Source organism: Astatotilapia calliptera, chromosome 7, assembly GCF_900246225.1.
Source record: "Astatotilapia calliptera chromosome 7, fAstCal1.2, whole genome shotgun sequence".
NCBI classification, from domain to species: Eukaryota; Metazoa; Chordata; class Actinopteri; order Cichliformes; family Cichlidae; genus Astatotilapia; species Astatotilapia calliptera.
In genome coordinates, this window is record NC_039308.1 from 20699914 (window position 1) to 20721866 (window position 21953).

Consider the following 21953-nt stretch of genomic DNA (forward strand, 5'->3'; position numbering starts at 1 on the left):
TTCAGGTGCCTCTTAATAAGAAAGGGTACTCTGATGACCCACAGGAGCCCTGCATTTCCTGCTTTATTATAAAAAAAATACTCACCTTCTTTTATTGTTGTTAGTTCTGCTTCCTTTCTTAATTTCTGTTTTCCCATCAGTCGGCCACACCTGTGTCCATCAGTCAATTGCTAAACAGGTAGTTTATTGAATCTCTCAACTGCCAACAACCTCCTGAAACCACATGCCAACTGGACAGAGAATTTAGACTTTTTTTTTTCCTTTAGGGTAAATTGTAGCTGACAATGAATTGCAATACTTTTTAAAGAGCATTTCTTCCCTTGTGTGCATGCTTTCTCACTCTCTGAAAGTAACACCACAAATTACAATGTATTTTCTTTGGTGACAGGACATACATATGGTTTTAAATCAATATTGAGTACCTTTTGCTCACTTGTACCTTACCTGTTTCCCTTGTACCTTATTTTACCTTATAAATGATGTGCTTACTGGTGCTATTTTTTTTTTTGTTGTTGTTACTTTCAGGTTTACTCTCTATGCAGTGGATAGCCGAGGTAGTTACTCTGAATCAAGCTTTGTCTCAGTACGGACATCTTGTCCAGTGGTGGATGACACGCGAGCAGAAGGTACTCTCACCCATCATTTTTTGGGACTCTGCTTTATTGTACTCATCTTTATTTAATATTGCTTTTTTCCTTGCATCGCTTTCATGTAATCACAGTTTACCTGAATGGCTACTTATCCACTACTTTGTCTACTGTGCTCTTACCTATGCAATGTGCACATGCAAGATTGCACACTATGGTTAGCAAAATGTAAAGGCACGCTCTACCAATTTGTAATGTCAATTTAATTTTTTAATTATAGCAGACAGAATTTGTCAAACAAAGTACTCAAGAATCCAAAATATGGGAAGGAGAGTGCTTTAGGAGGTACGGCCAGATTTACTCGGTGGGACAAATTAGAGTGAGGCTGTAATCACAAAAAAATGCACCAATGGGGGTGGAAAGTTCTGTGGGTGGGCAGCTGCTACTAAAAATGCACAAATTCATGAACACTATCCCGCATGTTCATTTCAGTAATGACTAGCACAGTCTCCTAAGAGTAGCATAAACAAGTACATCCAACAAGTGAGCAAGTAATCGACTGCCAAAATAATTCAGATTAAGGAGAGGCATCTGAAAGGCAATCGTGTATGTGCTGATATAAGAGCAAATGCTTCTGTTAGATATTGCAAGGGACTGAGTGGCGTTTTGGAGGTCAGGTAAATGTAATAGCCCAAGTGGAGCTCAGAATTTATCTAAAGACAGAGTGCTTATATTACAAACAACTCCACTGAATAACACCTCAAATGCTATGTAACATGTCTTCCACAAGTTTTGAGTCTGAATGGAGAATTCCTACCGATAAATGAGTAATATGGATGAAGTAGATAACGTACCTTTCAAAAAAATGCACAGCAGTTTTTTTGGTTTGTTTTTTTCTTTTTTCTTTTGTTTAGTTTTATTTTCATGGCCGATAATCAATCTGACCCCTGTTGTTTAAAATTCTGTATGTTTTCTGCATGTATTTTTACATATTCCCTTAAAATTTTAATCTCTTATTTACTTTCCTCACTTCTTCCCTCTCTGTTTTTCAGTCTCTAATTCATTCATCTATTCTTCCCGACAGAAACTGCAGACAAGGTGTACAACTTGTATAATGGCTACACCAGCGGCAAAGAGCAGCAGATGGCCTACAATTTGCTGATGGAGATTCCTCCTCCACTGCTCTACAGAGTCCAGCATCACTACAATTCTCATTATGAAAAATTCGGAGACTTTGTCTGGCGTAGCGAGGATGAGCTAGGCCCCAGGTGAGAATATTTGAATGTGAAACCAGAGCTTTTAACTGTGCAGACTTGAAAGATATTTCACATATTGTCATTTTTTATAACTATCTGAGGATTTTTAGGTGTAACAGATGTTTTATTGTCTTGAAAAATAATCCTCATTATTTTTCCAGTCTGTCAGTAACCTCACCCCTCACACACACTCAATCAGGAGCACCATTGCACAACATGCACACACACATAGGCTCCCAAACTGCTTCTACTGGAAAGCCAGTGGGCAAGGTCATCATAAAACCTTTGGGGTTACAGTTGCTCCTTACATCACCATGGTGATGCCAAAACAGCGTTTGACAGCCAAGCCAAACACTAAACGTGATATTCAGCTAAGACCCTGCTCAACCGCCAGCACCGTTTCCTCTTTTTCTCATAAAAAGCTCATCTGTGTCTGCACTGTACTGCACCGACATCCTGTCACCCATGACCCCGTTTAAAGGGTCACCCCTACTGATAGTTAGAACAGACAGCGCGACTGTATGGTGAAATGAAAACAGAAGCGTATAAACCAACAAAACAGAAAAAGAGGAAGTATAAACAAAATGTTTAAAATACGTAAAACAAAACATTGATATATGTAAGTCTGAGAAGGCAGTTGGCCCGGCACTGATTTTAGCAACATGTGATCTTAAGTTACAGCACATTGTTTTGGTTAATCCACCCCCACTGTCTGAAAGTACTCCTTTCAAGCCATAAATAATATAATAATTAAGGAATAACTTTGGTCTGATTATGCTTCTTTCTGATTGGTGAAGGGGGGTGGGAGGCACAGGTCAGCCACTGGGACTTAGAATAGGCATTGGAGTAGTTGGATAGTGTGTTTGTCTATGCGTGTTTGTGTGTGGGCAGCTGCGAGGGGGTGGAGGGCTGGAGTGAGTGGAGATTATTTACTGCCTGAAGTTGGCAGGGTTGAGCCTCGTTGTGGTAATTTACAAGCAGACTCTATTGGTGGTTCCTTTTAAAAGGTAACAGCATGGCCAAGTGAAACATAAGCACAGTCAGCACTACTCCAGTAGCTGAGAATCCCAGGGGCCCCCCACATGTCCACCATTGTTACAGCACCTCATGCAATGGTTGTATTTGTACATTGTGTGCATGGTTAATGCTTTCTTTTACTCTTACTCTGAATGCAAACATCTTATAATGTTATGTAGTGTCCTCGGCTGGAATGCCCTGAAACTGCATTCTTAATCAGTGCTTAACAGTCTTTTAATGAAATTTATAAATGCAAGGCCAAATCTTAACCGAGGAGTTGCCATAGACGCAACTTAAAATGCATGTTTTTTCTTCTTTCTGTTTTTGATCTCTTTGTTTTGTTTCATAATTGAATGAATTTAGTTTCTCTTTTTCAACCTTTTTCATTTTCTGTTGTTTTGGTTTTTTATGCCCTGAGTCACGTGCTTCCTAGTCAGCCTTGATAATGTGTTTGGTATTCTGTTGTTTCAGACGTAAGAATTTAGGGGAAATGAGAAAATGCCACCCCCACCACCACCACCCTTTCAGCGAATAAGTGAAAAGGATGTCTGTACTCCTTGCTTAACTAAAGACAGATGTTGATGTAGCAGACACTGCTTTTCAAAACAAAGTGAATTGTGTTTTTCTCAGTATGGACCTTTTTCATTTTAGCATATATATATATATATATATATATATATATATGTATATGTATTGTAAAGTCTCTCTCTCTGTATATATATATATAGATAAGTAGATATATAAATCCTTTGTAATCTGAGCTGACCTGACATGGCATATGGTTCAGTCATGGCTTAAACTTCAGCTCCAGACTCCAGAAGTTTGAGACAAAATTCTTTGTTTCACTCACTCTAGACAGCTGCCTCTGATGTATTGTTAAGCAGAACCAGCACCCAAGAACTCAAAATGCGCCATTGCATGTCTTGGTTTTGTCCCAGACAGGCAGTCTTATTAGATGGATGGGAGAGACTCAGATGCAGTTCTTTGAAATCTGGTGACATTTGTGCAGACAATTCATATGTGGAGACACAGATAAAGGCACAATCCTGATTCTTTTTTTTTTTTCTGTTTGAATTCATGTGTTAACTTTTTACCACTTTTCTTTTTAATGCATTAAAAATAGGTCTTGTTAGGAACAAACTGGTATCTTTAAACCAGGGCATTTTGTGCCTGCTGGATGAATCTGTTGCCTTTATAATCCCAATTCATTTTATAGATATTTTCATCAACAGCTGCTTATAATTTGTATGAATGACTTTCTTTGATGCTCCATAAAAATCCTAGCCATAGAACAACAGAACAAGCATGTGCTGTTGCTCTGTTGGAGATGCATTTGGTAAGACATGGGTACAAAATGTTGTTCTGTGGTCTTTAAAATTGCAACAGCATTACCATAATGACTTAAGATAAAGTATTTTTTGTTACCTTTGTCTAATTTAGAGGCAAAAGATATGACTTGGAGAGACTCTAATAAGTAACCAAACATCTCCCATAATGCATGATAACATGTTATAGTACTACTTGATAGCTAAAGCCTTGCCACTTGCTTACCCAGTGAATACAACAGAGTCCAGGAGAGAGCCTATGAAACAACATGTTGCTGCAAATTACTGCTGTCAGTGTTTTTTGTACTGAATAAAGGTGGTAAAAGTGGTTTACACTGAGGTCATGACTTGAACTGAAGCATCATTATTACGATGAGAAAGATGGACATCAGCCAGACAAGCTTAGGTATTTATACATTAGATATATATTCCTCAGAAATATATAATGTATAGTACCTTGATTTTCTGTACAGCTCTAGTATATATTCATTATGAAATACATTTTTGAAATTGTTCAGTAATTCTGCTTGTGTCCATTGTTGCCTAAACTTCAAGATTATTCCTTTTGCTCTAAAAGAATTTTTGCTCCAGCGATCTCATGTAATCTGCAGTTGTTTTGCGAACAGCAAACTTGAAAGAAAACATAATGATTTAAGTATAAAAGTCATATTTTTGTGATTTTATCTTCTTTAACAGAAAAGCCAACCTCATATTACGTAGGGTGGAGAAGATTAGCCTCTATTGCCGGTCCCTCCTGCGCAGCACCCACATCCAGAGCCGCACCGACACCATGGCATATGTCTACTGCCGGAGTGAAGAGGCACGACCTCCCACCAATATGTGGCATGGCTCTTTACATGACAGTCGCACTGCCTGCATGGAAAAGCTCATTTCTGTACAGCGTAACACATACAGCAGCACCAAACTCCGATGAGACAGGAGTTACGAAATGAGCAGTTCGTCTTTTGTTTTTTTCTTTTTTTTTGCAAAATGACATCACTGATTGATGTACCTCTTCAGTACACTCTGCAGCAGTTGCCTCTCACTCGACTGTTGCATTTTGCAAATCGATTGAGGCTGAAAGAAAAAAAAAACTCTCACAGGACTTCATTCACTGGACGTTGTGTTAAAGCTACCGAAAAAAATATTTTTGTGTGGCCTACTTTTATTATGAGAAAGAATTATCCCAGAAAAAAAAATCCCAGAACTGACATATTTCTCCAGTGATGCCAGTGATTGCACATATCAATGAGAGACTGCAGAGTGAACATGTAAAATATTATTCAGACAAAAGAAAACTGGTTGACTTAAATACTTTGAATGTAAGATCATAGTTCCTTTTTGGTGCTTTGAAGCTTTCCTGGTACACTTAAAAGAAAGAGGAAAAAAAGGAAATATCCATAGTATAACTTATTTGCCTTTACTACCTTCATTCGAAAGGAGAAACTGAACTGTGTTAAAGCCAAAATCACTTACTTGTTTTTAAGTTCACATTAATTAAGAAGAATAACTACACTTTGCTTCAGGAATTTAAAATCGGTAAGTGAGAAAGCATGTAGTTTGACTTACATGACCTTCGATTGATTCACTTGAAACAGCAAGGACTTGTGTGGTAACAGGATTGATATTTGCCTAGTGAAATTATTATGCAAGACGGAGTAGGTGGCATTCAGACATTATATCCAGACTTTTGAGTTAGCTTTAATTTTATTGCTGAAATGAATGAATCATTTTCTTGTATGACTTTCTCGAACTGCAGTACCTATAGCCATGTTATATTACTTAAGTAATATAAGACTATTAGTATTAGTATAAAGAATTCTGATACTGGGGCGGTGGATGAAATCGAATCTTATATCTAGACTTTTGCAAGTTCATGTAATGTGTTTGTAATCTAATGATAAGTTATTGCTTGTGACTGAAACACGACTTGTCATTGTAGCATAAGTCCTGCAAATTGGAAATATACGAGACGCATATAAGAGAAGCAGTAACAGACCTAAGATTATATCAGATCTAAAGCTAAAACTGAAAATGTTAACTGGTTTTCAAAAGTTCTGCCCTCACAGCAGAATTTATACATTTTTTATATTTTTGTTTTTGCAGATAAATATAGCAAGCGTGATAATAAAGCTGTAGATCTGACCAACATTTTCCCAACAGTAGAAAACAGGACAATTACTGCTGACCCAGATGTAAACATGAGGTACTGTACACTGAAATGTGAAGAATCAGTGATTGTAGGAATCACATGTGGTCTGTTTAATCTTCTTGTTTTTCAGTCCAATAACATATCTTCAAAGCCATGGATATTGTTTAACTGAAGATAAACAATGCCTTTTCAATATGTTCATCTCATGTTGTATGAATTGTAATAATAAATTATTATATTGTAAATTTTCAATTGTAAAAAAAATATGTGTATTATTATGTGGCTTTGTCTTTTTCTGAAGAATGTGAAATATAAAAAAACAACATGTATAAAATGAGAGGATCTTTCTTTTTCCACTACAACAGACTTAATCGTTTAGATTTAGACCTGGGTCTCAGACAGATCTGAACCACTTACTCAGTCATCGTGAGTGGCTAAAACCCACAACAAACATGTATTCCAATTTTTTTTGCCACATCTGCAAATAAAATGTTTTCCTTGTGTATTTGATTTTTTTATTTTTTTTTGTAACGCTTTCCCCATTTTCATTTTATTGGTTATTTCCCACCTGGTAGTTATTTTCCACCTGGTGTGCGATTGTACTGTTGTAATTAAAAATACTTTTGTTTGGAAGCGCATATTTTTCAGTTAACGTCAGTTTCTGGTAACTAATGCAATCCATAAAAAAAAAAACAGAGAGACAAGGGGACTTTGATGTGTCTTTCCAACACAATAACGCTCGCAAAGTTATTACTGTGAGTGATTGGATAATTGTCACAACTTTCAAACCTAAAAGCCTGTTGAGTACTTTCAGATTTGATACGCTCACACTTCCTTGTTTAATATTGCTCAGTTTTTCAAAAGAAAACGTGTAAACCCATATCTAAAACATATAGTGTTCATGAAATCATTTTTTCTGTGGTAAGTATAACGTTTTTTCGTGTTAAAACATTCACAACTGATGATGGTTGTTGGAAAGTACTGCATCTTTTGAAATATCTGCACCTACTCAACTTATCCATATGCCTTTGCCTATGGGGTAATATTCCACCTGTGGAAGAATATTAACCATATCTGACAGGATATGAGACTTTACACAGTGTTAGTTTATGTGTAGACCTGCAATTTTCTGCCCAAAATAAAGTATCTCAACATGTGTTTGAAGGATCACCATGAAATTGTACGTAATGGTCTCCAAAAATCTTCAAAGCCAGTGACTAATGAGCCACAGTAATTTTCCTCTAGATCATCCAAAAGCTTGATATTGGATGTTTTGAGTGCCGTATCTCAAGAACTATTTGAAGAATTACAAAGATTTTTCAAACATTTAAAAACCATGGATCCATCATCCATTATATGGGCACTGACATCACTCAGTAGTCCTTGTTTTATGACCTGTTACCTACACAGCTAAAGCACCTTCCACTTATTTTATGTTTTGTGGTATTTCACAAAATTTAGCATGCTGACATGGTAAACCGAAGTAGTGATTATGACTGCTGCAGACACCATGGATGACTATTAATGTCTGCTATTCTTGTGTCACATCCACTTGAAGTCTGCCTCAAGGACGTATGTATGTTTAGTGTGGTGTTGTATGATTTCTGCCAAACAAGTCCACCCAAACAATTGGAGTATGAGGCTGACATCCACAAATTGCCTGGTTTTCACCTGTGGATGATGGAATTTACATCACTTGGATTCAAGCAGTTTTCCCTATAGTCAATTATGTGGGAAGCACGACCTGTTAAAATAATGTTAGATGTAACATTATGTAAACTAAGGTTGCCAATACTGCCAGGCTACTGAATCAGAAAAACTCTGCAAAAAAAAAGATAATCAGTTTATTCTAAGCATCTGTCTTTGCACGATTTTATTACACTGGAACAATAGTTTGAATTTACATTGTACTTTGTTTCATCTAATTAATTAAAATTAGGTTGAAGGAGTAAGCAGTATTGATTATCAATATCCAGCATGTATCAACACACAGATGGTGTTTTATAGTTGTGGTTGTGCTAATTAAATGTGGCTCATATGACTAATGTGCCCGACTTGAAATGACACGGACCTCACAGGAGAGAAGCCCATGGTATGCAAACCACTACAATGAAGTTGCACAATATCGGAGCAATAACTGGATCACAATTAATTAGAATGAAAGGAAAATGAGGCGCTGATGAAAATGGCTGTAAGCAATTGTAGAATAGAGTGCAATTCTGTTATTTCTTAAGTTTTACCCAATTTACTGCATGCTCTAGCAGAAAAATATTTACATTGAGTTGGAAAGGGGGAAATCAGTCACTGAACTACCAGCTATCCCCTATGAATTACACTAAATTATGTCATTAACTGAAGGTCTTCATGTGAGCTGCTGGGAAGCATTTTCTCTTTCCACCTCCCTCGACAAACTATTCCTTTACGCTCAGATCCAGTTTCTTTCCAGTCATGCAACATTAACCGCACTTTAAAAATCAGTAGTTTGATGTTCATTCTCACAAACTGGGCCATTAGGCTCATTCAAGAGCCAAGAGCACCACTCACATTTCCATGCCAATGTATCAATGAAGGATGACAGAATGAACAAGAATGAGTTCTATATAAAAAATCTTCCATTGTGTGCATTAAAGCTTAGGTCCCCTCCTATAAGCCTGGAACTCTGAGGATTCTGCGCAGTATCTTAATTGTTCCTAGGACTCCACTCTTCTGGATAGGCACCTCTATTTTGTGTCTGGAATCTGCTGGAGCCACACTTCCAGCTTTGGAGTCACAGTTCCTCATACTCCTATTACCACAGGGACCCCTTTAAGCTTTACCTTCCAAATCTTCTCCATTTGTTCCTTCCCCCAAGTGTTTTCCTAGGGGAGACTCATGCTCCTTCTTTCTGTTGTTGTTATCCGCTGGAATTGCCACATCTGTTCCTTGTCAACCACCATTTTCTGGTTTGTTGGCCAGAAGCTGCTTGTCTGCCAAAAACTGGGATGTCAGCCCTGTTGTTCTCAACACCTTCACTGGTGTCTCCCATATGCTGGATTAGAAGTGGATCGGATAATCTAAAGATGTACTGGTACACTTATATCCTGCTACTATGTGGTGGATAGTGAGGCCTGTAGTTGTGCTGCCATGATCAGAGCCTGTGTGTTGTCCTTCATGTTAGCCTTTTCTAGTCACTGCCTGGATTTCTGGATGTCAGCCACTTCTTGCATCTATCCATGGCCAGTGTTGGGTATAATGCGTTACTAAGTAACGCGTTACTGTAATTAAATTACTTTTCCACTGAAAAAGTAGAGTAACTAATTACTGTTCATTTTTAGGTATTAGGTACTTGCGTTACATTGTAAAATAATTAAACTCGCTGAATATCATTGTTTAATTTCAATAATTTATCTTCTAAACGTAGAAGTAAACTCTGCCGCTTTAACATCGCTGTAGTGCAGGTTCACGTCATTTCGCGCCAGTTTGCTGCATAGTCGTATTCTAAAGCGGAAGATGTCGGACTCGGCTGAAGCGAGTGGCTGTTTTATGAAATGGACATATTCCCGTCTCTTCACTTTTCTGAAACAAGCAGACGAGAATATTACAGTAATATGAACACTTCTGAGTGATCCTTGTTCATCATCCATGGATAACTCCACGGCAACTCCTGCTAAGCAGGCAAACCTCAAATCAAATCAAATCAAATCACTTTTATTGTCACATCACATGTGCAGGTACACTGGTACAGTACATGTGAGTGAAATTCTTGTGTGCGAGCTTCACAAGCAACAGAGTTGTGCAAAATACAATAATGTAACAAGCAAAATACAAGAATGGCTACATCTGAAACTAATAAATATATGTACAATATATAATAGTATATGCATTTCTGGATGTGTATACTAAATATTTTTCTACGTGTGTGTGTGTGTGTGTGTGTGTGTGTACACATATTTTACAAATTAAATAGAGTAAACAATAAATAAAATATATAAACCTTGATTTTACTTCAGCAGCACAGAAAGCGTCTGAAGGTGAGCTTAAAAAAATGATTGCAGGCTATATTGTGGAGGAGATGCTACATCTGCAGACTGTAGAGTCTCCGTCTTCAAAAAATTTTTTTTATTATTTAAAGAGTTTAATTTCTATTGTTTGCCCACTCAAGGTTTATAGGGATTTTAAGAAGTATTTAGTTAAATTACTTATTTAGTAATTAAGTTACTTTTCTGACACAGTAATTAGATAAGTATTTTAAATACAATATTGACTAAGTAATTAGTAATTAATTACTTTTTTTAAAAGTAACTTACCCAACACTGTCCATGGCACAGTCCATGCAGGAACTTGGTCTTCCATCATAGTTCCTGTGGCCACCTTATTATGCAAGGTGGGTGACCAGTTAGAAATGAGGTATTAGTAGCTTTCGTTTTCCAGAGCCATTTTGCTGTGTCCACCAGATGCCAGTTTTGAGTTGCTTTATTCTATTATCTGATATTATAGCACTGAGCTACCAGGGCCTTTGTGGTCAAGGTGGACATGGTCTTCTGTTCATCCAATATTTACCACATGGGTAAATGGACTGGTTCTTATATAGCGCTATTCTACTCTGAGCACTCAAAGCACTTTACACAACTTGCCTCATTCAACTATTCGCACAAGCACTTTCTTCTATGGACTTTGTCTGCAATTGCTTTTTATCTGATATTCACATGCATTCATGCTATGATGGATGTATCAGATAGCAAAGTATCTGATAATCAGCAACCCTCTGATTAGTAGATGACCTGGTCTACCACCTGAGCTACAGCCTCTCGCATTGGTTTGGCTGGCACAGTAGCACAGTATTAAGCTGAGAGGCATTCAAGTCAGTATGGCTTTGTTTATATGTCTCTCTGTCATGTTCCAAAGTAGGCTCAAGTTGCATTGGAGTCTAGCCTGGGGACCCTTATGGAGTGCAGTGTTGAGTGTGATTTAAACCCCATGAGGGCCCGCTGCTTCCAGCTGATGTTACCTATAGCGTAGACCTAGCAAGCTAATCTAATTTCAAGGAATGACCTGAAATTCCTTGAAATTTGGGGACAGCATTTGGAAAGGTTTTATACTGAAGCTTGAATCTGTTCAAGCTTCTTACACACTGACAAAAGGAAGTTGCTAGCTACTTACAAGGCTGGACCCACATCTTTTTGTCTATGCAGCGTTGTCTGTCAATGATTAAAAAATATTGGAACTTTAAAAAAAAAAAAAACAGACCACAGACATCCAGCATTATGCTCACTTTAACCAGTGTTTTATTTCTACACAATAAATGACAGCAAAATGAACATGATACTCATCTTTATGACTCTTTTATGAAAATATAGCACATATCAGACATGTTTTGCAATGTACCAGAGCACCAAAAAATATATAATTGCAACTGTGACAACAGAGAGAACAATCGGCTGAAACATAAAAGTCCAGTCTGTTGTATATGTGCCTGAAAAGTGCATACTGTGTAAGAAAAAAAGTGAGAGGAGGTCATCTGAGGGAGCAAGGGCCCACTGAGTTTGATGGCTACCTTTACAGTGTCGGTGAAATTCTCAGCAAACACAAAAGCATATGGATAAGACTCAGTAACATACAGTATGAAGATAAATGAAATTTTTGTTGGTTAGTGTCAGTCAACTCAGACAAATGTGAAAGGAACTTTTCAATACATAATAATGTTAAGTTTAATTATGAGGATGAATCTGAACAGACTGCTAAGAAATTGTTATGATATTATTCATCTAAAAAACAAATAATTTATTACACAATGGATAAATTCAATTCATGGTTAAGACAGCTGACAACAGTACTAGAATTAAGCCATTAGGAACAAATAAATGCAGACAAGTGGTGTGGTAAAGCATCACTTTTTTGTGGGGTTTTTTTTTTGCTTTTTGTTTTTTTTTTGTTTTTTTTTTTTTTTCTGTCTTGCAGGTGATACTTTGACACAATGCACAACATTTCACGGTTCATTTCATTGTATAATAGTTATGATAAAAATCAATCGGAGACCTACTCCCAAACAGTTAGTACATGGTTTGCAAATACAATCATCATATAATATTACTATTTACATCTTAAAATATATTTGTTGAGCAACTGAGTACGAAACATTGCAGTAATACCACTAGATACCCACATACTATGCAAATACACTTTTTTTTGTAGGTCCAACTCAGAAAAAAAGGGCAATCCAACTTTTTTTTTTTTTTTTTAATTGATCTACTGAAGGTTTAGGAAACAGATAAGGGACCATTCTATAACAAGAGGCCTGTGAGAGGTACTTCATGTCTTACAACACGCATAGACAATTTCTTACGAGATGGCACACCAGTATTTTTCTCCACAAAGATTTGTGCAAAAACATTAGGTATTTAGACACACTTTCTCGCACTCTCCACTGCACTTTAAATGAGTTAGACACAACGTTTCCGACATTTTTTTTAACATAACATAAAAAGCCAGGTGTTAAATGAAAAGCAAAAAACAAACAGTTGTTGATGGAGATGTGGAGAATTACTAAAGCCTTGCAAAAAACGTTGCCATAAACATCATATTATGTGATAAGCATATGCTGTAGGTGAGGCGAACTGTTGTTGATTGAGCCTAGCTTCAAAAGACTCTGTAAGCTGGGCAAACATCCTCTCTAATTTTCACAGGGCAAGCTTGACCCTGCTTGCCCTAAACAGGCATGCCTGACAGTGACAGATGAGGCAGTGTGTCGAGGTGTGGGGAGGTAGAGGTAGCAAGGGGGTGGGAGGGGTGGTAGGAGTCCCAGAGAGATATGGTTGCCAACCCCGGGAGAAACTCTGACTCACTGGCCTCGGCGTGTTGCCAGTCAGGCTGGCCACCTCTGGCTTAGGGGCAGCCTCTGTGAGTACACATTTTCACACCTGGACAAATAGCAAGACAGGCCAGGAAAAGCAGTCCACCCGTTCCTACCTCTGCCCCTACCCACCTTCTACTTTTCTGCCATCCAAGAACGCTCACCATCACCTGCCTACTGACCTCCAGTCCAATTTTCCCCTTAATTTTCAAGCTCTTTCTTTGCCATTTGCCAACGTTCTTCTGTCCTCAGCTGCCTGTTCCTTGTGCATTACAATGGTTTCTCAAAACGTTACTTGTTACATTATTTGTAGTTGTACTCAGCCATTATGTGGTTAAAACTCACTGCATGTGTGTGTGTGAATGTATTGCTTGTCTGCCTCTGTGTGTGTTTTACAAAAAATGAGAAACAAAGAAAATGAAACGTTTACATTCTAGTTTTGATTATAAAAAAATACACTGCACTCAGTAACATTTAAATATGGTGAATCATCACTGTTTGCAAGCAATATCCATCTACACATATTGAGCAACGAGAGAAGTTCTTTCTGTGGTTGTTGGTCTAAATTGTACTGTTTATGTCTTATCAGTGCTTGACAGCATTGATCACAATATACTGTGACAACAGAGACAGAATGACAGTTTTGACTTGCAACCTATAATATGTTGGTTTATAGGAACAACGTAAAAAATAACTTACATGGACATTAAATATAACTTAAAAAAGTATAACACTCTCAATAAATAGTTCTACTATTTACACCATTGTTATGAGACTCAAAATGTCGCTAAAATACCAAAAATATAGAAGCAGCAAACATTACAAGCATGAGGTACAGCAAGGGATCGTGTGATGACTACAGTAGAGAGGTGACGTCCTCATCCAATGCACGACTGTATAATTTCTCTCATGACTATCGTGGTTAGCTATGGCTTATGGGTACCTTTTCAAATATAAACAAAATAATTTGCAAGTTGACATTCAGTCACATTCTGCAGACTTTCTTGGTGATAACAATCACTTGTTTTGGTATCCAGATATCAGCTGATGATGCACATAATGGCTGAGGAGGATATTTCTAAATGATTCTAAGTATGTGGAAGCAACAACAGATTACTCTTTTTTATAGAGTGAAGGAAAGGGTCCAATGACAGGTTTCAGATTCATCCCAGCTGGAATGGCTTTCCAGTAACCTCAGTGGCAAATGATGAACCACAGTACTGCATATTACTGGTATGGCGTAGTGAATGTAGGTCAGTCTCCCCCCACTGGTGACAGTTTTGTGTAAAGCAGCAGAATCTGGAGTACTAATATTACATATAATTTGATAATATAATATAAGACATTTTTACCAGGACTATATGGTATTCAATAAAGTGTTAAATGCAATCTTAAAAGTCTTTGTAAATGACTTTACAAAGACTTTCAAGAGTCCCTGTTAACGGGAATTTCTTCATTTACACGCTTCTTCAACATCTCTTGGTTTCTCTGGCACAACGTTCACCTTCGGCCTTAGATAACATATTACACAAACACCAAGGAAACTAAAGATAAATAAAATTTTAATCTAACTAGATCTTAATTACGTGATAACTATTTTTAAATGTGTACTAATGTGTATCCAGTTGTCTTGGATTTGGGGCTTCATTGGATTATGCATAAAGGGATATATGTTTCACAACGACAGCACCTCCATACTTCATTAATAAAATCAAATGCACCATATAGGTCAGATACAAGAAAGGAAAAAAACAAAACAACAGAATAGCAACACAAGGAGTCAAATGGCCAAATATCATACAGTTTGATTCAGGTCACCATTTTGACAATAGCAGCGTCTAAACATTTTTGAAATATTTACTTTTCCCCTCTTACATGACAGCTAGAAAGTGCAGTAACTGAGGTCAATAGTAGAAACACTGATTTAATATGACATTTTGTTAAAATGAAATGCATGAAAAAGGACAAAAAACCCTCCTGTCCAAGAACATATAGCAATATTTACACAATATCTTGATTTTTTTTCCTTTATATTTGGTGGAAAATAATACCTTGACTTTTTTTATATGTTCTGGTATTGACTTGTTTTATTGGTTCTATTGCGCTGACACTACAATTTAGGACCACGTATTTATGAGAATGATCTGGAATTCTATAGCAGCCTAATGTTTGTCACAGGGACTGTGCCACTGGCCCAAGTTTAATGAAATTAAATGTATATTCAAGCCATGAATATGATTTCAGCCAAATAGGAGCAGCAAACATTGGACCAATATGCTAAGCAGCCTTCATTATCAAATGTGCATGAGAATAAAACTCGTGTGTATGTGTTTGGATAGAAGAGTAATAAGATACCGTGCTATTGTAGCAGCCGTGTAGTCTGACAAAATCTAGCACAATGGGGCCAGAAAACCCAAGATTCACAATACTGAGAAGAGCTGATCAGAACAAGCAAGTGCACTTTGTACTGAAGAGAATAGTTTTAAAAATTACTTAAAGACGACACAGCCAGAAAACGTAGGGAGCTTTGATTGTGTTGTGACTGCAAATGGCGTGTTGACATATACATCCAAATGTCATTTTCATGTACAACCTTGTTGCCTGCAGAGCTAGAATACTACGGCATCCAATAGTCCTGAGGGGGAGAGAAAGAGAACCTGTTTATATGATTGCGTACATAAGCAATGTGTTGTGGGGCAGATATGGTCTTTGACCTACGCTCTCTCTCACAGACTATATCCACCCCTTCAACTCGGTACTCCTGTGTGACTGTGCTGTGCAGTACTGTGTGCTCAAGGAAGCCACAGACTACAGGAAAGCACTTACTACATTCGGAGAAGGACTGGGATGTTTTTAATTTCAGTTTAAACTGTTTGAATCGGGGCTTGAGGTAACAAAGTTCTTATCAAGCGTCGCAAGGGGTGAGTTGAAACTGAAACTAAAATCATGCGAGCCCAAAGTGAGGTGTTATCGATGACATTCCTTAAGTCGTGATCAATGTATGTTGTATTTTTCTTTTCTTTTTTTTTGGGGGGGGGGGGGGGGGGTTACTAGGTGAAAGACGCAAGGACAATTGAGGTTCTGGATTTCTTTTAAAGTTCTTAGTGCATTTTATATGTGGTGTTGTCAACATGTGTTCTAATGCAGTCTATGTTAATGTGAGAAAATGTATTATGAGCAAACATACAAGTGTGAATGAATGCTGTAAAGAGGTACTTTAAGCAGCAAGGAAGACAAAGCTGTCTAACCCAGTTAAATGTTATTATGTGAAGATGGGCAGTAGTGAAAGCCCTAAAATGTTTTCACTATGCTTTTGGGATTTTGCTCTATACTTATGAAATTGTCTTCGGAAACTGTTTCTGTGGCTAGCTGTGGTTTGTGTGCGCCTTTATATTTTGGGTTTTTGTGAGTGTGTTGAATCTGCGACTTCCAAATTAACATGGCTCTCTTATTCCCCACCAAGATCGAAATAACCTAAAGCCTCTGATGTGCCAGTGAAGAAACACACTTTACTTATGGTGACACACAGATATAGAATATCTGACCAGCACCAACTTCTAGCCCCTCCAAAAAAAAAGTTGAACAAGCTTTCAGAGTGTGTGAGGATTATTTTTAACATTTGTCTTAACTTCCTTCATATTTCTGAAACACAATCAATGCTATCCTTGACGTATGCATTTTGATATACCTTTGGTTCAATCACTTGATTGTAGAGTAAGGTCACTAAAATAGACACTAAAGCCAGCACAAAACTCAACAAAAGGCATGCTACCTAGGCTTGGTTATGTTGTTGTTGTTGTTGTTTTTGTTCTTTTTTTTGTTTTGTTTTGTTTTCTCTTTTTTTTTTTCAAAAATGTCTGCTTCATGTAATTCATTTTATTTCGTGTTTTTTTTTCTTGCTTTGCTTAATGTGTACTTTAATGATTTAATGTATTGCAGGGGTTACTTTCCTTTAAGCTGAAAAATGAAGGTATTATGGAGTCCCATCTTCTTTTCTGTATCTTTCGGTTGTGGAGAGATGGAGGCATTTCAGCAGGTTGGGGTTGCAGTATGGATGGATGGAGAGGTATGCCTTGTAAGCAGCATGTGCAGGAAATCGAAGGCCAAGAAGAGGATGAAGGAGAGTCTGCCTCAGCCACTTTGGCTATGTGGTGTTGGGGAAAGGGTCCTAGGTTGTTGAACAAAGGGTCCTTGCTAAGGTTGGTCACCCCAGGTAGTGGACATGCTCATCCTTTCTGTTCTCTACAGCATTGGGATCCCGACAGGAACACTCATCTCGTAAGTCACAGGACATTGGGAATGGAATCACCTGCGTAGAGAATGAGAAACTTAAATTCATATGTAATTGCCAACTTTAGAGCCCATCTATCCATTTTTTAATGCTTATGAAGTTGTAAGCTCACAAACACAAACACATGCTCTTTATCCTCAAAACAGAAGTTGTCCAAATATTCTTAGTCAAAACCTGAACCCTACCTAATCCTGAAGCTAAACTGTTACATCCTCAACGTCACTATAGTAACACTTCTTCATAACCTCAATGTACAACACCAGCTCCAAGAGAGTTTGGACGATGTGTAAAAAAACCAAAAACCCACAAAATGGAATAATTTGCAAATCTCATAAAGCAATGTTTTATTTTCAATAGAAGATAGAAAACCATTGTACCATTTTCTGCAGGAACATTTTACAACTAATTAAGTTAAATGGGAGCATCCAGTAATGTGACTGCACATAAAAACAGCATCTTAGACAGGCAGAGTTTCTCATGAATATAGAAGGGCAGTGGATCCCAAATCACACAAAACAAATATCAACTACAATGCATAATCCCAAAAAGTTGATTCTTTGCATCTGGACATAGCGTTTTTTAGTGGAGAAATGTTTCATCATTCATCCAAGTGACTTCTTCAGTCTCAGCTGACTGCAGGGTTCCCCAACCTTATAAACAGTACATTTGCACAATGACTGACACTAGCACCACTGACAAACAATGAGCTGTGAGGTTAGTCTCATAATCATAATATGTCCATTGTCATGACCGTTGATCACAACCACTGATCAAAGACGATTAGTAGCATTCACAGAGAGTTGGGCATCCCTAGCATCCAACATCAGCATGGAGGACAGGAAGCCACTCACATCACTTAGTAATGACCAGATGATGAACTATTTGAAATGTCCATATCTGGAGGATTGAGCATGCATCAAGACACATTACATAATATTATCAAAAGAATATGGAGCACTATAGACAAAGCTGAAGATCTGGATATCTTTGGGCCCTCAGGTTACACTACATTAAAAACTGGCATGATTCTGTTATCAGTGCATGATTTCAGGAACAGTTCCAGAAATCCTTTGTGTGCTCTGTCATTCAAAGAAGAAGCCATATTATCATTTTAAATGAACCAAAGTTCAATGCTGCTCTTTGGTCACAGCAATCAAACTTGTATTTATTTACTGAAAACATGGATGCTGTATGCTCTGGACCATGAAGAGGAAAGGGACCATCCCACTTGATGTAACTGCTCAGTTCAAAAGCCTGCATCTCTTATGTTATGGGATACATAAGAGATGTGTAAACTGGCAGCTTGCACATCTGCAAAGATGCATCGATATTGAATGCCATATACAAGTTTTAGAGCAATATATACTCCCATATGGATGACATGTTTTTTAATCAAGGCCTGTCAAACAACATGGCTTCATAGTAGAAATGTCCAGATGCTGAACTGGCCTGCCTGCAGTCCAGATCTTTCACCAACTGAAAACATTTGGCGAACCATGAAAAGAAAAATACAACAAAGAAGACCCAGGACTGTTTGAGCAGCTAGGATCCTCTATCAGACAAGAACTGGACAACATTCCTCTCCCAAATGTCCAGCAACTGGTTTCTATTTACATTTTACACAACATTCCAGCTTTTTTGAAATTGGGGTGGTAAAATATGAAAATAAGAAAAAAAAATGTCTGAGAAGGGTAGCACCATGAAACTAATGGGCAATTACATCTAACAAGTCTTTTCATGCTAGAAATTTGCAGTACTTTATGTGATGCCATCAAACAGTAGTGTCATTCTACTATGAGGTGACTTTAGGTAAGTGTTTGGTCTTTTTTTCAACATTTTCTGCTCATAGAAGACTCATGATATTAACCATACTATTACAGCAATTGATCCCCTTGTTTTTTCTGATAGTCTTATGTCAAAGTGAAATCCTGCAGGTGAACACAGAACCGGAAGATCAGTGGACATTGCCTCTGGCTTTGACGTCACTAGATAACGATGGTAATGCGTCACTAGCACCAGCTGCTGCTGACTTGTCTGCCCACCTCTTGGGGGGCCTGCTTCAGCTGATTCGGTACACAAAATGTGTCCTTCATCTGCAGGCCAAACAAGAAACACGTGTGGTCCAAGCAGTGAAAGGCAGCCGGTGAACCAAGGATGTCTGCATTTTGTCCTAGGCTTGCTATCAATGTCATTTCTTTCACGTTAGAGCAGACTGATACTTCATTTTTTGCACAATGAGTTTCAGTATACACTGAAAATGTATAGAACCTGGTCAGTGCAACCAGCAGATTCTAACAGCACGTCTCAAGACAAAGACAGCTATTAGTGAAAGCTATCTGGCTACTAGAGGATGAGTTGTTTCCAGGAGAGGATCATTGTGCTATTAACTAAATACGGAGTAGCTGCTGTATAATTACTGAGACTACTCCTATGCCATCTTACAAATTACACCATGAGCTCATACTATCTAAAAATTTGAATTTCCCATTAACTAAAAAATGCTGTTAAAAACTTAATTTGATCTACAATCACACACTGATTGATTTCCTGTCTACAACTAAACAATTTTATCAGATCTTCAAGTTTCTGATAGTTTTCATTAGATTCAGTTTAACTATAATGGAATTGTGTAGTGCAGAGGTCCAAAGCTTGGGAGAGTGAGGTAAAACTGGAAGAAAGGTGGCCTGCTGATAAGCAAACAGTCTCTAAGCTATTACAGCTTCAGCCACAAAGGCTTAAAGATCAGTCAACCAGCTTCCAGTGGCTAGGAAAAATATGTATCCTCTGATCGCTTGGAAAGTGGTTTTTGGAGGTTGCTGGCTATCTCCAGTGAGTCAAAAAGAGGGTGCTGCACCAAAAACACCCTGTAGCATTGATTTGGCTACTGCATCTTTTGAAATGTGTTGGTTGCAGTGTTAAGGAACAGCATTTAGTTTGGAGTCAAGCATTCTAATGCGTAGCCTTTTTTCCTCAGCCACACGTTTCATTTTGCATGGAATCTGCTCATATCCAGTGTACAGTTTACATTGTACAGAATTTCATTACCACTTGATGAGTGTTTGCAGATACGACAGTAGTCTTCCTGACCAGCGAGAGCTACTGTCTAACAATAATTTGGAAACTAATGTCAACTACTTGTACTCACTAGTAGTTGGTGATTGTGCAAACTTCTGGTGACTGCAGCTACCTGCTAGAAACCGACGCATTTGCAAAGAGATTTTCTGTGTAGCGCCATTTACCAATATGCCATATACCGCTACATACCAGTTTGTGACAGTTTCACACTAGCAGCTGCCAGCAACTTGTATTATACATCTACTATACACTTTTCCACAGTGGCCAGTAGTTTCCAGGGGTCAGTGACCCGCTTCAAGGCTTGCATGACTGAAATAAGGCGTGCTAGCCTTATAATATATATATAAAAAATTTGATTTCATAGTACTTTTCTGAAAAAAAATTAGAAAAGCAAAATTTGAAATTGCTTTAGATTGCAGTTAAAAGAAAATGCTTACAACCAAAATGTTATACCTTCATTGGTGCCAAATGACATAAAATAGGGGCAATAATTTTAAGAATTGGGACTTTATTGACAGCGGGTCTGTGGGGGAGCATGCTAGTCACAGAGGAGCAGTGACGCAGGTTCTCCTTTGAAATTAGGTATAAAATAAGTTGTTTATGTGTGGGGGCGGTGTTCTTAATGTCAGGGCCAGGTGGGCAGTGCCCAGACTCCTCTGAGAAAATGAGGCCTACGTGTGATGACTTTACAAGCCCAAGGCCAGACACACTTCAAAAACAGCTGTCAAATGCATGACCAGAGTTTCCTTTGTAGCATTTTGAAGCCAAGAACATGGGGTTCCTCATTCCGGTACAACTCTTTCCTAGTTTAATTACAAAAATTCTGAGTTTCACACTTCCACATTGTTTGTTTTGGAGTGTCTCGCTTGCTGTGTCTTGCTTTATTATTCCCCTTCTCTTGCAGCACAATATCTCAATACACTTCCCATTCCTTTATTTCTCCTCCAAGGGCAGTTCTGTTTATCTCTCAATCTAGAGAGTGATGGTGGGTGGCAAATTTGACATGGTTTCCTTTGACCTTGACCTCCAGGGTGGCTGCGCCAGCTGCCACATCTGGCCCTGACTTAAGGTTCTCTCAGGGTGGCTGGGAAATTAGACTGACTGACTGGCCTTGTGGGCCTGGGGGCCATCGTGCTGCCCTATGTCCCTGGGCTAGAGAAGGCCTGTGCGAGGACACCCACTGACAGCAACATGAAAGCCCTTCAGAAGAACACAGACTTTGTCAGAGCCACATCCTTCAATTTCAGGAACAGGACGAAATAACAGAGTTCCTATTGACATGTCTGTGTTTGCAGTTTGTGCGTTTAAGCCAGCGCTTAAAGGAAAGAAGGTGGCTTTTTGGGCAAAGGGCTGGGAGAAAGGGAAATGGCTTATCTAGAGATCTAGAGATACCAAACTGTTTATTACGTAAATTACATAAA

The 21953-nt window shown here is 38.1% G+C and overlaps 2 protein-coding genes across 3 annotated transcripts in view; one reads left to right on the forward strand and one right to left on the reverse strand.

The window, feature by feature from the left end:
• Positions 1 to 6608, forward strand: part of astn2 (astrotactin 2) — a 288974-nt gene extending 282366 nt beyond the window's left edge. For both annotated transcript variants that reach the window (XM_026173680.1, XM_026173681.1), the window contains 3 exons: positions 526 to 626; positions 1672 to 1855; positions 4882 to 6608. In XM_026173680.1, coding sequence (XP_026029465.1) covers positions 526 to 626; positions 1672 to 1855; positions 4882 to 5119 — 523 coding nt within the window. In that variant the 3' untranslated portion in view covers positions 5120 to 6608. The remainder of the gene's footprint in view (positions 1 to 525; positions 627 to 1671; positions 1856 to 4881) is intronic.
• A 10416-nt stretch (positions 6609 to 17024) lies between these two features.
• The window catches only part of pappaa (pregnancy-associated plasma protein A, pappalysin 1a), a 115377-nt gene continuing 110448 nt past the window's right edge, over positions 17025 to 21953 (reverse strand). The window contains exon 22 of the mRNA XM_026173684.1: positions 17025 to 17475. Within this exon, the coding sequence (XP_026029469.1) occupies positions 17371 to 17475 (105 nt within the window). The 3' untranslated portion in view covers positions 17025 to 17370. The remainder of the gene's footprint in view (positions 17476 to 21953) is intronic.